Genomic DNA, 16,346 nt, shown 5'->3' with positions numbered 1-16,346 from the left:
GAAGGAAAGGCACTAAACCTTCCTTCCTTCCTATATCCTAACTATTCCATAATACTAAAAAAAGGATAGAGACTGTAGTTTTAAAAGTATCAGTACTAGTCGCTAAATATTTCCTAGAATATCTCTCACCCCTTACCTAACTTGTCCCACAATACTTTTTACCGTTTGCTAATCTGTGTTAAAATGTTGTTTGGATTTTTCAAACCTGCTGTTGATTATTCGCCAGCCTATGTTTGGTTATTTATTCTCTGTTTCATATCTCTACACACCCATATTCACATTTCAAATAAATTCTGGGACATTGTAATGCACCTTCTTTACAGATTCCCTAGCATTGGTGAGTATTCTTCACTGTGTGCTAAATCTCTAATAGAGAGTCAGTACTATGGGTTCTCCAAAGTTCAGACTTCCAAAGTTTTCCATTTAGTTTCTCTATGGCTTAGTTGTTCTCCCTTATCTGAATCAACCTTTTAAAAATGTTTATAACTAAATATAGTTCACAAAACAACAACCTTTAGCTGTAAACATACCTACTGTAATATTTGTGGTACTCAGTCTGTACAATAATTTGATATTATCCCCTACAGTAAGATAAAGTTTTGAGCTGTTCAACATATAGAGCATGTTAAGAAAGATAATTGTCTCTTAGGAAAAGCACAGGTAACTGCTTGAATGCTCACTTTGTGAGTGTTTAACAATCACTAAAAACTTTTTTAAGGGTAGTTAAAATAAACTTTAAATCACAATTTTATTTACATATTGCTAGCTCTTTAGAAATGTAAGATAGAAAGTAAAGATTATTTGTACTTATTTCTTTATGTAAACGTCTGCTAACAAATAGAAAAATCTCTAGTTTCCTAAGAAATTTATGCCAACAAAGACAACTCCTGGACCTATAACACCACAAACTCTCACACAAAACTGATGAACAGTTGCAAATATAGCACAAGCTAGCTAACACTGCCTTCTGATATAAATCAGGAAAGCTGAAATTATTCAACCACACTATAGTCCTACATCAGGGCTAGCAGTTTGAAGTCACTTGGGTGGGATTTTCAAGAGGACCCAGCCATGTATATAATAAGAATTTAGAAGACTAATGTAAGGTCTCTTATTTTTGAAAATGTTGGCATAGGTGTACAAATTAAATCTAAATAACTTTTCAGCATTAACCTGAAGCAATTTGGTATTTCTTGGGAGCACTAAAAATTCACTGATGTTTTTAGGGAAAAAAAGACAAATGACAAAGTTTTGCCTTGAAATTGCAGTATGCTTGATTGTGTTGTGAGGTATTTTATTCCCTTTTGTTGTGAGCAATACTTAATCATTTTATACATAGTGTAAGGACAAGTGATTAACAAATCCAGTAGCTACACAATAAAAAAAATTGTGGTAGAATAATCCCCAACTCCTTTCTTTGTGGTTCCCATATTTATCTAAGCCCTTCTGGCTTCATGCAGTGTTCCCCGAAAGGAGCCCTTAACTGGGACAGAGCTGTGTGTTTAGTAGGTTGAACCTGTGTTTCTAATATAAACAACAAAGAAAATTGACTGATCACTAGAGTGATCCCTGACAAATTCTTGAAATTCTGATTGGACCAATGGATGATCCAAACATACTATTAGATAAAATATATAGATAATTATGCCAAATGGAGTAAATATCTCAGCTGATGTGTATAGCTTTCACTATCTATATATTAACAAAGTTATAATCTGTTGAGCTATTAGTACCGCTCTAGAGGGACTAGAGTTTCAAAAAAGTTTGTAGACCACTACAAATCTTCTGTTAAAAATGAAACACAGTTGCACTCAGATGCAGGTATCATGAAAGCTTGGAAAAGTAGTACCATCAGTTTATAGTGTTTGAGTCCACTTTAATTACCAAAACCACTCTTCAGTTTACTCAGTCACAAGCAGGTGTGGTTCTTGCAGCATACAGGTTTTGTCAAGTTTGTAGAACAAACAGCAAAACACCACAGTAGCCTTTAATTTCTCCTTGTACACACCATTCACAGTACATTAATAGCCCAAATAATATTGCACTGATCATTTTTAAAACTATTAATCTTGCAAGTAGTATTCCCTGTTCAAAACTAGCAGACGCACAATTTTGGTCAACTTGCACCCAGAAAAAGGCAAGATAAATTCTATAGTTCATTTATACTATATGTATATGTAACCCCAAAATGAAATGGGATTGATGAGCTGTAAACTGTTTAAGATAGAAAATTAGTAATTCCTTGAATAGTATGTAAAAAGACTGAAAAATTAAATCTGAAAATTACCTCATTGCTGTTAGACTGCTTACTGTGTATATTGTATACTGTGAAAATCCATACTACATTTAAAAATCCAGCAGTCTACAGCTATTCATGTTAAAAAATGTTTATGAAAAGAGATTGTGAAGTTACAAATTAGTTTGTACTGTTTTTCAGGTGCAATCTTTGAGGCAAGGAAATGTCTTTTGGCATTTGGCACTCGAATAAGGACAATATTTTAATACTGGCACAAGCTAAAAAACAGCACACACAATGACAAAAAATACAGGACATGAAACTAATTGCTGCCATCAGGATGATGGTTAACTATTTGGAAGGTGTGAAAGACTTGCACAGCTTTGCTGAGGCAATCAAAATTGCTGCAAAACCACTTGTGGTGCTGTTTTTGCTTTTAAACAGTTGTACTAAATTTTAAGGAAGAAAATATATTCCAATGTCTTCTAGAAAAGCAGCAACTGCTAGAATGGTCAACTTGGTGCGGGTTTAGCCATCAATACATATGAGACTCTTTATGACTTAGAACCCGGGTGCGTGAGGCAGAGCTGGTGGCACTTCGGATCACTTCCATCCATCTGTGGGGGGGAAGATAAAATGAGGTAAATAGCCAAGGAAGGCTTTCTGAAAATGTACGCTGTTAAACTACATTATACTATCCATTACACTGCACATTCTTATTTTCAGGGGTCACAGGGTGCTCTTCCTTTTTACAGTAGTGAACTGGTTTTAACGCATGCTCTCCTTCTGAAATGAAGGTAGGACAGTTCTTGTAAGAGTCCCATCACCAATTGAGTCGGGTTAATTTGAAGCAGTATTCGAGGGAAAAGGTACTTTCTATAGAAAAAAATTGGATGTTTGGTTGATATTTGACTTCAGTATAATTCTCAGGTATTAAAAAAATGCCTTAAATTGTTCTAACACCATAACATGTTCAGTCCAACAGACATAAAAATATTCATATTAACAATATAATACTTTAAATGAGGCACTTCCAAATTTTATCATCATCTTACACATAACATCTTTGCTTTAGCCAAACCAAATTTATTCTTGGTGAAAGCAAATTCAGTGGAGAGTTGGGGTTAGTACCAGTTTTCTGGCCTATTTACACCCCGTCTCTCTCCTGGTGATTTGGAATTGTGGGGTGTGCAAAACTGTGTAACATATACACAGAGACAGATGGGTATAGTAAGTGAAGCAACTAACATTATTATTTGTATCATCATAGCACCTAGGAGTCATGGACCAGAACCTCACTGTACAAACAACAACAAAATGATCCCTGCCTCCAAAGCATTTACAAACTAAGTATAAAACAAGAGAGACATCTGGGGTGAAGGCAGCTTAGTTACATATATATTGCACAAGTACTGAATGCTAGCTAGGTGGACACCTGTTTTCACATCTGTTTTATACTCCATAAATAAAACGTACTGATGCACATTACTCTGCCTGGGTTGGTGCTACACATTCAGCCAGATAGTTTTTAAGTGAACTAACTTTACTTTTATTTCTAGTATATAACACAGTTTGGTGAATAAGAGCTTTTGCTCAAAAAATGTATGGCAGCTCAGAGAACTAGCCCCCATTTGCTGTCTCCTGGTACCTTACTTTGCAATAGCATATTCAATTTGATAAAGTAGTATAATTTTCTAACTATGATGAATGAGTTGGCTGTATTGACTCTTGCAACAGTTCACTTTGCTTGCATTTGACCTATCATCATTGGAATGACCTGGCACAAACTCACCACTTAGCAGAAAACTGACATACCTTTCAAATGTGTATTCACTTTCAGCCCGGAAGTAGTACACATGGGATTTGAAATGTAATTTAAAAACATAATCTTTGTGAATGTTCTCAGATTCAGAAGGAATGGTAAGTGAATACCCCAGGAGAGGAAGACTGGCTAAAGGATGATTGTCCTAGAAACAAAAGATGAAAAATGCTGTGACATCTAGTGCACTTTAGGCCGCAAAACTTCAAATATAGAAACATTTAAATATTTCCCACATCTATAAAGAAAAATATTTGTTTGATCCACAGGTCATGTTGCACAGATGTGGCTTTAGTTGATGCTGTATTTAATGAGAACAAATCTATACTGTGTAATGTCAAAGTTAACATTCATTCACTAGCGTACAGTGCTAAACCTAATCCCCCTATTCTTGCTACATGCAACCCATCTTAAATGAGAGGGCCCTATGCATTTTGTAAAGCTGTGATTTTTATTTTTCTGCAAAAGGTTTATTATGCTCAAATAGCCTCATCCCAACAAAAAGGTGTTTAGCATAGGATGCTGTAGCTGTTTCTAAAGAGAGCACCCATCATCGATCTTACTTACATCCTTTAAAAGCTACTTTCTACCTGTAAAAATTGTATTGAACTGTCACCTGCAAAGGTAACTACAGGCTGTAACAAGCATTTCTTCTTTGAGTATTTGGCTACATGGAGTCCACTCTAGGCGCTTATGCACTAGATAAGAGTTATTTAAGGGCCACACGTGTGCCCCTCATGTCCTTGAGTCCCAAGGGCATAAAGGGTAGAAAATCCCTAATCACCTCTCATTTCCAGATGGAACTTCCTCACTTCTTTGCTACCCCGTGGCTACAGAGATTTCTTATTGTTCCTGGTGTAGTTAATAGTTTTTTAGCATAAAGTTTAAATTGCTTTAGGAAATTTACCTTGGTTCTGAGTCACTACACTATAACTGATTCTTCTTGTGCTGTCCACACAGCTGCTACACTCGGTGCACAAGATTAAATAGTGTCAATTGGGGACAGCCTGTAACTGAGCATTTAAGGGGCAGGATGGTCTCAACTATCTCTCAATTCCTTTAGTAGTAAAAATCCAAAGTTTCAGGATGGCGAGTAGCAGAGCCAGAGAGCAGATCATGGAATCTGTATATACAACATTTTGAAAAACTAGAATTCAAATGGTTTCCACACTGATTCCACTTTTGGTGACTAGCAAGCAGTATCCTTGCTTGGAGGTAAGAAAGAGGAGTCTTATTGAAATATTGACTTGAGTACCACTCTGCCAAAGCTTGCATTTGATTAATTAATGTGTGGACTGAATTTAGATGGGCCAAAGGTGTTCATATAACCCAGCCACTGTCCAACATTAAACAGTGTTAAACAAGGTCCAGGGTTTGGTATGCTGCTTAGTACCATAGCAAATACACCATTAAAAAAATCTTAACAGTTTATTAAAGATACAGAAAAGAAGGAACAGTTAAAACATTTGAAATGTAAAGCAACAAAAATCCCTTATTCCCTTTTGCTGGAGGAAGTTTTAGAAGGAAAATCTCCCTTAATTGACAGTCTCTCCCACATGCTATCAAAGATGTCCTTTTGAGTAAAAGAAGAAGAAAGCTGAGATGAGTTCTTGCTGCTGCTGTTTCATCCTAAATGGTGCTGAGATACAGCTGGAACTGGTGATGTCATCTGGATCCCTCTCCCTGGCCTGGCCTGGTCAGGACATCTCTCAGGATCAGCATGAGAAAAGCGTGGGGGCCCAAGAGATGACAAGGGTGGCAGCCATGATGGTGACGCTTGCTTCAGTAGCCTCTATCTGCTCTTTCTGCCCTTCTCCCCACAAAGTCTCTTTCTTTAAGATGCCAAAAGGGGCATGATGAATGGAAAATCCCATCCCCTCATTATTTTGTCCATCAATTAAATCCATTTCTGTAAGGCCAAACCTGATGTAGGTAGCTTTATTTCTACACTTTCTTGTTTACCAAGTATGATCTCACCCCAGTCCTTGACATTTCAATAGGCCACTTCTGTTTGGACTAATTCAATCTCTTTGTCTGGGGGCGCACCTGTTTATAGCATTCTTTATTGAAAACAGCTTGACCTACTTTCCATGATACACACATTCTGCTTAGGAATTTAAGTGCTGGCGACTAAATAAAGTAGGCAGTTTGAGTGAAAGAACTTTTGTTTGCCTACTTTCATGACCTATCAGCCACACAGCTGTGTCCCCATTTATTTATTTCCTGCCACTGCCTCACAAAAAGAGTAAAGTTATCAAGAGTTTTGGGTTCAGCAAACCTCTCGGTAACATCCTTGCCTGTCAAGGTAATTCATTTGCATAGTATTGTCTGTAAGTACTTACTGGCAAGCCCCCAAAAGAGGTAAGAATGCTCTGCATGCCAGTCAAATATTTTGGATTTCCAGCACAGTGATATGAAGGGATAACAAGAAGTGACCACTTTCCACAGTTTTCCAGTAGATCCTGGTTTGCTCCCCACCTCTGCATGGAAGCATCCATGATCGGGAATCTTCAAAGGAAGAGATGCAGAAAATGGAAGTCCTGTGCGTATCTAATCCAGTTGTTTGCGCTAATCTAATGAAGGCATGATCTCCTTTGGGATGGAAATCTCCTTGTTTATGCTGTCTCTGTTGTGTGTTGATACACAGAGCTAAAGTTTATACTAATTTGTTCTTGCATCAACATTGTCCTTTAGTTTAAATAGCTCTTTGTCCAGTGAGGGGATTACAGAGGCCAGGGTGATCATTTGGAATCTCAGAAGGTGGATGAAGGTATTCAGCTTTCTGAAATCTAGTGTAGGCCTCCAGCCTCCTTTCTTCTTGGGGATAAGGAAATATCTTGAATAAAACCCTTTTCACCGTGCTGGTGTGGTACCAACACTATAGCTGCCTGAGTATCCTCTCATGAGAGGAGTCCGTGAAAAAGGGGCTTGGGAGTGGGAATTGGCAGGAACCCTATTGTGTGTCCAGTGGCCATGATTGCCAGTACCCATCTGTCTGACGTTATATGGTGCTGTGCTATAGTCTTTCATGCTTTCTAGAAAGGGGTCATAAGCCTTCAGATGATAGAAAGGTTGAGGATGAGAGCATTGTTGATGGTAAGACAGTCTTAGGATATTTTCTCCCTGGTGCCAGGGTACAAATACCCAGACAGCACACATTGCTCTTGAGCCTTTGAGGGTATGTAATAATTCACCTGTTGTCTCACTGAACAGGTTAATTTCCTTGAAGGGAAGATCCTCCATGGTTGATTAGATTCCCCAAGGAAGTCTAGAGGATTGCATACACAAACCCATCTCATGACTAGATGTTGCCATCAGGTGGGAAGCTGTGTCCATTGCATCTACCGCAGCCTGAAGGGCAGATCTGACTATCAATTTATCTTCCTCAATGATTGCTTGGAATGCAGCCTGTGTTCCTTACGCAGCTCGTTGACAAATTCAGAGAACTTAATTATAATTAACAAAATCACAGTTTGTCATTAAAGCCTGATAGTTTTCTATACAGAATTGTAAACTTGCAGAAGCGACATTCTTTGCATTTGGTCTCTTTATCCATGGGTGTAGATCTGGGTTGGTGTTGCTTGTTCCTTTCAGTGGCAGCCTACACCAAAGAATTCAGAGCGGGATTGAAGAACAATTATTAAACACCTGTATATAGTACAACATACTTCTTCTCTGTTCTTTTTATAGTGGGAATGTAGGTGACAAGTGGCCAGTACTAAAGCCTCACTGGTAATGCCATCTTACTAGGATCTGCATTCTGAAGAATGTCCAGTAACTTATGAGGTGTACTTATGAGGTGGAACTTCTTCCAGGGAGATCTGGAGCATATCTGCAGTTCTCCTTGGGATGTCCTGGAACAGTTTATAATCATCCAGTGGTGATGGTGTGACCATCTCATTGAAATTAGACGAAGGTTTCTAACCATCAGAGGAGTGAAGTTTTGGAATAGCCTTCCAAGGGAAGCAGTGGGGGCAAAAGATCTATCTGGCTTTAAGATTCTACTCGATAAGTTTATGGAGGAGATGGTATGAGGGGATAATGGGATTTTGGTAAGTAATTGATCTTTAAATATTCAGGGTAAATAGGCCTAATCCCCTGAGATGGGATATTAGATGGATGGGATCTGAGTTACCCAGGAAAGAATTTTCTGTAGTATCTGGCTGGTGAATCTTGCCCATATGCTCAGGGTTTAGCTGATTGCCATATCTGGGGTCGGGAAGGAATTTTCCTCCAGGGCAGATTGGAGAGGCCCTGGAGGTTTTCCGCCTTCCTCTATAGCATGGGGCACGGGTCACTTGAGGGAGGCTTCTCTGCTCCTTGAAGTCTTTAAAGCACGATTTGAGGACTTCAATAGCTCAGACATAGGTGAGGTTTTTCGTAGGAGTGGGTGGGTGAGATTCTGTGGCCTGCGTTGTGCAGGAGGTCGGACTAGATGATCAGAATGGTCCCTTCTGACCTTAGTATCTATGAATCATCCAGTGAGGACGATAAGCTCAGTAAAGCGTTCCCACTGATCTCAGATTCATCCAAGGACTACAAGGCCTCTGTATCAATGGATGGCACTGTTGATACCAGTGTTGGATGGTACTGGTGAGTGTTGAACTAGTGGTATCAGAACCACTCTTGCTAGGACCAGATTGATTCCAGGCCTGCATAAATATACTATTCCAGAGGACCTTAATATCTGACCCCTGTAGCTAGTGGGACAATAGGGCTTCTGTTATTGGCAGTTCTAATATAGAGCAGACATTGGTTCTTAGTACCAATGATTCCTCCGCTACATGAGTCAGTACCAACGAAATAGAAGGCATCCACTTGATCCTTTCCTTCACTGGTATAAAGAATGGTCCTGCTAGTTCTGCTGTTGACAGTTCCAGGGCACTCTTGCTGCTAAGGAACCAGTAACATGTTTCTTCTGAGCTCCTGACGCACCTGTAATGGGATGCAGATTCTCACCCAACTTAGAATGGGTCAGGGAGAGATCCTCAGACAAGAGGCATTTCCAACATTTGTCCTTGTGAGAGTGTCCTTGTCTGCTTTGTTTACTGCCAGAGTCCTTAACTTCGTCCCAGTGGTCCTGTAGCCAGAGACAACCATGCGCAAAGGGGCACTTCACAGTATCTATGCCAGATGGGCCAGGGTTGGACTGCAGCATCATCAAATGATCCATCAGGAACATTAGAAATCTGAACTCACAGGATTGACAGGTTCAAAGAGGGAAGGATTGGCAGATACTATACTTGGAGGGGATGTAAGCTTTCCTCAGGCAATACATAAATGTCAAGGCCATCACTGACCAGGAAAGTCGAGGGGCAGACCATGCAGAGATCTTGAATCCTGAAGGGGACTACTAACTCACACCATTAAAAACTAACCCTAACACTAAAATTAATCAAACTGTTCTCAGAACAGGAGAACTATTTCTGTTAATAAAACAAAGAATGCTAGCTAAAGAAGCAGACACTAGAGATTTTCCTTCTCAGACAACAAGTGATAGAAAGTAACTGTAGAGGCAATCAGTCTGCTCTGCCCTTTTGCCCTTGGTTTAGAGCACAAGATGGTGCAGGATGTAGGCACAGACCAATGGACATGATAAGTCTTCTGGTCTCAGGTGCATAAACCCCCACATTTGCACCTCAAGTGGAATACACATAGGAGCCATCACTCAAATAAGGATAATAGTTACTTTTGGTCCTCACCTGACATTTCTGCCTAAAGCAATCATGGGATTCCAAATAAAAATAATTTTATTCACGTAACCAGTGTTCTTTCCAAGACCCCAATCTTCTCCTGCAGAAGCTAAACTCCACACTTTAGATGTATTAAGGGCTATCTCATATTACTTCAATAGGACAAAACACCTACTTCAAATCACCAAGACAACTTGTATCTTTTGGTAACAGATCCAGAGGATAGGCTGTTTTAACACAGAGACTCTCAGAATAAGTGTTGGACTGCATTAGATTTTATTATGAACTGAGTAAGTTAACTCCAACTTCTCAAATCAAGGCATACTCCACTACAGCCCAAGTAAGCTCCCAGGCATCTCTGTGCCTGAGATCTAGTAGAGCTACTAGCTGGAGCTCCATACATACCTTTACAAGCCATTATTCTCTAGAATCGGCCTCTAAATCAGATGCAGGCCAGTCTTACAGTCCTTATTTAAATAGGACTCCGGTACCCGTCACCTTGCAGAGCCCATTGCTTGCTGTTCACCTAGTATGGGATCTGTGTGGACAAATACTCAAAAAAAGTGGTTACTTTCCTTACAGTAAATGTGTACTTCAAGATGTTTTGTCTACTGGGATCCCACAACCTGTCCTTCTCCCCCACTAAAGTGGAGTCATCTAGCGTTGGGGATTTTGAATTGGTGAAGGAACTGAATGACAGTTGGGGCTGCTTTGCCCCTTTATACAGGAGCATGAGGATATGCAGGGTGATCGGGCAACCCTACCAGACACTGCTGGCCAAAAGTCACCTTTTGTGCGCCTGGGGCATGTGCATACCTAGAGTGGGATCCATGTAGACAAAACATCTTGAAGAACCAGTTATTGTAAGGTAAGTAACAGTTTTATTTCATGAGTACCATAAACTATATACTAATAATAGAGAATGTCAGGCAACTTTAATAATAGGTGATGCTACCAGCCCTGCCTATAATGCTCCTGACCAATGTCAGTTTTTTCCTTCCTGTTGCCGCAGAACAGAATTTTTGCTAAATTCTTATATTGGTATTTATACTCAAACACATAAGCCTTTCAAACCTGTGCAATTAGTTTACCTGGTGCGATTTGTAGAAGAACATACAAAAGTTGGTGAATACCACCCAGAGCTTCTGCCACCCATTGCTGTTCTTGAATTTTCTTAACAGGTTTCCAGAGAGCTGATTCTGAAATGGAAAAAAGTAGTAAAATAGACATGCACAACCAAATCATAAACAATGATGGAAAGTAGCCAAACCTCATGTAAAGAATGTTTACTTTTCTATTTAATTTGATATATTATTCCTATTGGTCATTAAACTTGGTATTAAACTTTCAGAATCAGAAACCCCTCTCATTCTTTAAATGAGGCTTGTCTATCATTTATTTTTTGTACAAAAAATGATCTGCTGTTACCTTGTTAGATGCAGAAACCCTTTTGTTGGATGTGATAGCTTAATATGATAATTTCAATTAAGTTTTTAATTACTTATAAACTAGTGCACTAGTTAGTATTCTTTTAGAGGCCTGTTAGTGGGCCGTTTTCTTCACTAATGCATTAAGCCCCGTGTGTACAGTTATTAATAGCTATTTAAATTTTTCTTAATCTAGCTAAACGTAAGCTATGAAATATAACAAAAAACAATTAAATTTTAAATCATATTTTACCTCTTTTGCACAGGTCTTAAACTACTATAACTTTTTAAAAAAATTCTTGGCCTTCGTCAGTTTGTTTTTAGGAGCCTAATGTACCACACCTCATCCAGCCTGCATGTTCCATTCTCTCCCTGGGCCCTAAGTGGTGCTAGAAGCAATTAGATTTTTAATAATGAGAAACTGAACAAATTTCCTTTGTCTTCTTTTTAATGTCATCCCATGTCCTTTGCTTAGGTGACTCAGCCTCCCATATTCCTCCTCCACTTCACAGTGTCTGAATGGTGGTTCTTTAAAATACTGCTTCCTTTTTATAATTAACAAGAGGCAGCGTTTCTACTGCCATGTTTTTCTTTCTATCTTTTGTCCTGTTATTTCCGTCCATCCATTCTCCACAGATACATGTACAATCAATTCTCTTTCACAGCTCTGTGGCTTCTGCATGATGTACTCCTACCTGCTCTTTTTAAACATAGAACAAAGCTACTACAGCACCCAGGAAGGACTTAGCAGCCTGGAAGCTGATTGTGCAATACCCTTACAATGCAGAAGTGGTACTAGTGTACCAGCTGAGCAATTCTTTGCCTGCAAAATAAGCGTCAATCTGCTATTCAACAACACTGTACCCCTAGTTGTACAGCTGTATAATGTTAAGTATTGCACAGTCCTCACTACATAATATTGTCAACTAACCCCTGAATTTGCAGCAATGACTATTTAATTCTACTAGCCCTGATTAACTGCTATTAGCAGAAAAAACAATCAGCAGGTAAAACACATTTTACCAAGAATGGTGTTAAAGTATTCTTGACATTCCCCCACCCTCTTTCCTGCACTGGGTTTACATTTAATTTATTTTTAAAACCTTATTTTAAATCATCCTTGCCTCTCTCTTTTCAGTTTTAAAATTGAATTGCGGTGTGTTTGACCTAAATTACACACAATTGTATTCCTTAGTTTTTTTGTTACCTCATTACTCTGGATGATATCATAAAAGGACAGGCTTTGCATTCGGTACCAGCAGACATATGAAATGGAAACAGGCCGCTGATCACTGATCAGTCCAGCAGGTAGGGAAGAACAGTCACTGACAGTTAGAGGATCTTCTACCACAAGAAAGACAGAAAGGAGGGAGAAACATAGAAAGAGAATAAACGATAATGCTTAAGTGAAAGCCATCCACTGAGTGATGTGAGCATGAATGGTAACCTGCCAAGGATGGGAACAGCTGTGCAACTGAAGATGTATGTATACACGATGACATGTGCCTCTAGATTGTTTAGTCTCCATTGTTTGCTAGTAACATTTAAGCGTGGGAAGGAAAAAGTAGTACAGTGGTGAGTTAGCCCTCAAAACATAACTAAATATTTTATCATTAAAATTGCTAAGAAAAATAAAATAAAATTTTATTAAATTGGCTTTGAGAAATGGCCACATTTATACACTAATGTGATATTAACAAATGCATGGAAATTACCATGCAAGTGTTAAACATTAGGTGTCTTGGCTTGCCCCACACTCAGCTACATGCTGTGTACTGCCTGATATATCATCTAGTTAGTACATACTATACTGATATCCTAGGAAAACAAGGCTGGGGTCAGAATCAAGCTCTTGTGAATTTTTTTTTTTTTGGTAGGTAGATGGATTAGTTACCTCCTGGGGAGGTTTTCTAGTACAAGGGCAATAGTATCAAGTCAAATGTCTGGCATTTCAGCCCCTCTGTTTCAAAATAGAGCTAGAAATGAATATTGTGAACATTAGCCCCATTTATTTTTTGAAAGTTTTTACATTAGCTGTAACTCTATTCTTGTAAATTGAAGAGTATGGCTTAAGACGACACTACAGATAAAGTGTATGCATAGTCCTTGGCCCATAGATCACCATAGGTAGAGCAACCTAGAGGCATTTTTCAATGAAAAGGGTGTTCTAGCGTTGCCTTCAAGAAGCTAAAGAAGCAATTTATAATCTATTAAGTTTTCCCTAACTGTTTTCTTTGAGCATCAACGTAATTTCCAAGAGGTCTGTAGGTAGATAATAGCATTTAGTACTCCCTCTGGTCTTTACTTTCCTATCTAACTTACATTCTCTGCTCTGTTTTGGAGTGAGAGTTATGAGGGAACACCTAAGCAGAACCCATAAACAAAATTTCTTACATCCTCTTTCAGTTACTCATGAACCTCTTAAAAGACATTTAAAACTCGAAAAAGAACTTCTTTAGATTTCAGCTATTCTACAAAAGTAATTAAGTGTAATATTTCGAAGATCTGAGGCCTTTCTAGTTAGTATTCCCACGATTCCTAACATTTTGTATGAAATTGGTTTAACTGTGATCAAAATAAAAATCACATTGTTTTTTCTGTGATGTGGAAAGTGCAAATAAAAAATAAGGCAGAGAAAAATAAGCCGTGAGCATATTAAGGTCCTAGAGAAAGATGGCTAAAGTAAAGAAAGTAAGTTAGTATAGAAAACCAAGAAACAAGGCTGCAGAGGCCAGAGACAATGTCCTTTCAGCACTAGTAAGTCATCAATAGGTATTAGCAAAGAAAAATATTCAAAGGGAGTTTTCTTTGGTGTGATCTGAAAGTTAAGACTTTCAAAATCAAGTTAGCATTTAAAAATGCAGGTTATTTTTCTGAAATTAGAATCAAATTGATTTTAAGAGATTGCTAAATAAATCATCCAAGTTTACATTTTTGCCAAACTATTGTTATCTGACTGTGAGAGGGGGATCACTAGTGCAGTTGTGTTGAAACTCCAAAAAGCAAATAAAGGGGTGTTGAATTTAATGAGAGGTGGCCAATGTCTAGAGTAAAAAGAAAATGTCACTGAAGAGACATTCTCTGGAGTTGCAGTTCAGATTGTTCTGAGGCAGATACCTCCACAGCAATACTAAAGTCGATCATTGAAACGCTGGTATTTCTGTGCCAGCAGACGTGCACCGTAGTGTTGCCACGGTGTGGTGACTGACGTTCAAGTGAGGTGCGGCTTGCACTGAGATCGTCCTCTGATTCCTGGTCTACTGTAGTTTCATCAGGAGACTCTATGAAATTCAGGGAAAAAGCATCTTTCTTGCAACATACATGATTGGAAAAATTATTAAACATGAAGGTCCAATGCACTAAGAGGTTTATATTTTCACAATTCCATGAACAGATTTTAGTCAACAGTCTTCTATAAATAACAAGCTTAAAAAGGGCAACTTTGTTTAAAAGGCTAACACATCCAACACTCACTAAGGTATTTTACTTTGGCTCTAACTCTGCTTGTATTAATGTTCTGAAACAGAACTTCCCTAAGACCGGCACTGCTGTATAACATGTCCTGAAGTCATGATGCTCAAGAAGAGTTTTACAGTCACTTATCTTAATGCAGCTAAGTTTCACTGCTATACATTTAAATTAAAACAAATGGAATAGAAATAGTGGTAACTTCAATAAAAAGCATTAAACTGTAACCTGAACCTAATTCTAAGGTATTAGTCTAACTGCACCTTCAGCCAGCAGATTTCATAACACTGAGGTAATGTGATACAGCAGCACTGTATTTCAAGGTGTGTTTTCTTCTCCATTATCATTGAATTTTAGTGACTTCTGGGTAAAAAGCTCCTCTTCATACATTACTTACTATTGTCAGGTGGACTACCAGCCAGTAATTCAGGGGTGGGACCACTGCTTTTCTCTGCCAGATCTATCGCCATCTGTATGTCCTCAGTCCACTTGTCCATTTCAGCACGGGTACTACGAACAGAGATCCAGGTTTCATTCGCTTTAAGCCAGGCTAAGAGGCACTTTAAAAGCTAATCACAATTTGAGTTTGGTACCCAATCTAGTTTCTCATGTCTACATTTGTCTAACTAGGCTGTTTCTTCTGATTCTAAGTTTAGTTTGGATAAAACAATCAGAGTTCCCATACAATATTCGAATTCATGATTCTGTTTTACTCACATTTTTAGCAAGCCTATTACTCATGCAGCAGAAAGCATTTTTGTGCAGAATGATTTTAAGAGCAAATTAAAATAAAATTCTATCCATCTGCTCTGTGCTTCCTGCACAACTGTGTGAAAGGCTTGCGGACATGCATTTCCAATGAATTACCTTGCAGCAACAATGATGGACTGATGTTGACCTCGTAGTGTAAGACAGTGAGGAACCCCCCATTCCTCTTCACTTTCCTCTATCTAGGAGACAAAGGTTCATATACCGTAAGATTGCATTAGTCCCAGATGGTAGGAAGTACACATTTTATGGATTGGAACAGTGGGAGGGGAGAGACAGAAAATATAGCAGAGATTCACAAATGGAAATGGAGAAAAAAAATAGCAGCTTAAGGAATTAATGCAACCCCAAAAAAGGAGAGGAAATTTAAAAAAAAAAACTCTCAAAGACTAACAGCTGAGAGTACTGTACATAGGCCTCAAGTACCTTTACAAAGAACACACTAAACAAAGTGATGATGAAAATAATAGGAAGAACAACTACAGTATGTTTTTTGGGATTTTTCTGTCAGCTTCCCAATATAACATGACGAGATGCTACTGACAATACATCAATGGCTAACCTCTGCTTTGTCCCAGTGTGGGTATGTGAGGCTGCTGGACAGGAAAAGGTATAAGAAATGGAGGACACAAGAAAGAGCTGAGCACAAGCACAGGACTGTGCTAATCTAGCAGCATTCAAGGCTGAAGGAGAGAGAGGGTGAGCCCTAAAGAGTGACATACCAGTCACACCTTTTGCAAGCTGGAAGGCATCATGCAGGAGGCATCATGCAGCCTCAAAGTCCAGTGCGATTAAGGTGCATTTCTGCATCTCTTGCAATAAAGGAAAGTGCCTGCAAGGCACAATACAACCCTGACCCTTTATCTTCGGCTACTAGCCATGTAGGTGCATCAACCTGGTGTCCTACTCAGTTTGTAGTGACAGTCACTTTATGG

At 38.8% G+C, this 16,346-nt stretch overlaps 1 protein-coding gene across 7 annotated transcripts in view; it reads right to left on the bottom strand.

The window, feature by feature from the left end:
* Positions 1-1,260: 1,260 nt before the first annotated feature.
* Positions 1,261-16,346, bottom strand: part of FARP1 (FERM, ARH/RhoGEF and pleckstrin domain protein 1) — a 360,795-nt gene continuing 345,709 nt past the window's right edge. For all 7 annotated transcript variants that reach the window (XM_038415957.2, XM_038415977.2, XM_043504705.1 and 4 more), the window contains exons 22-27: positions 15,511-15,593; positions 15,041-15,153; positions 14,293-14,456; positions 10,840-10,947; positions 4,052-4,203; positions 1,261-2,853 (exon numbers count right to left, since the gene is read on the bottom strand). In XM_038415957.2, coding sequence (XP_038271885.1) covers positions 2,772-2,853; positions 4,052-4,203; positions 10,840-10,947; positions 14,293-14,456; positions 15,041-15,153; positions 15,511-15,593 — 702 coding nt within the window. In that variant the 3' untranslated portion in view covers positions 1,261-2,771. The remainder of the gene's footprint in view (positions 2,854-4,051; positions 4,204-10,839; positions 10,948-14,292; positions 14,457-15,040; positions 15,154-15,510; positions 15,594-16,346) is intronic.

This window comes from Dermochelys coriacea, chromosome 1 (assembly GCF_009764565.3).
Source record: "Dermochelys coriacea isolate rDerCor1 chromosome 1, rDerCor1.pri.v4, whole genome shotgun sequence".
In the NCBI taxonomy this organism is placed as follows: domain Eukaryota; kingdom Metazoa; phylum Chordata; order Testudines; family Dermochelyidae; genus Dermochelys; species Dermochelys coriacea.
Note: the sequence above shows the minus strand (reverse complement) of the source record. Positions and strands in the feature narration are given on the sequence as shown.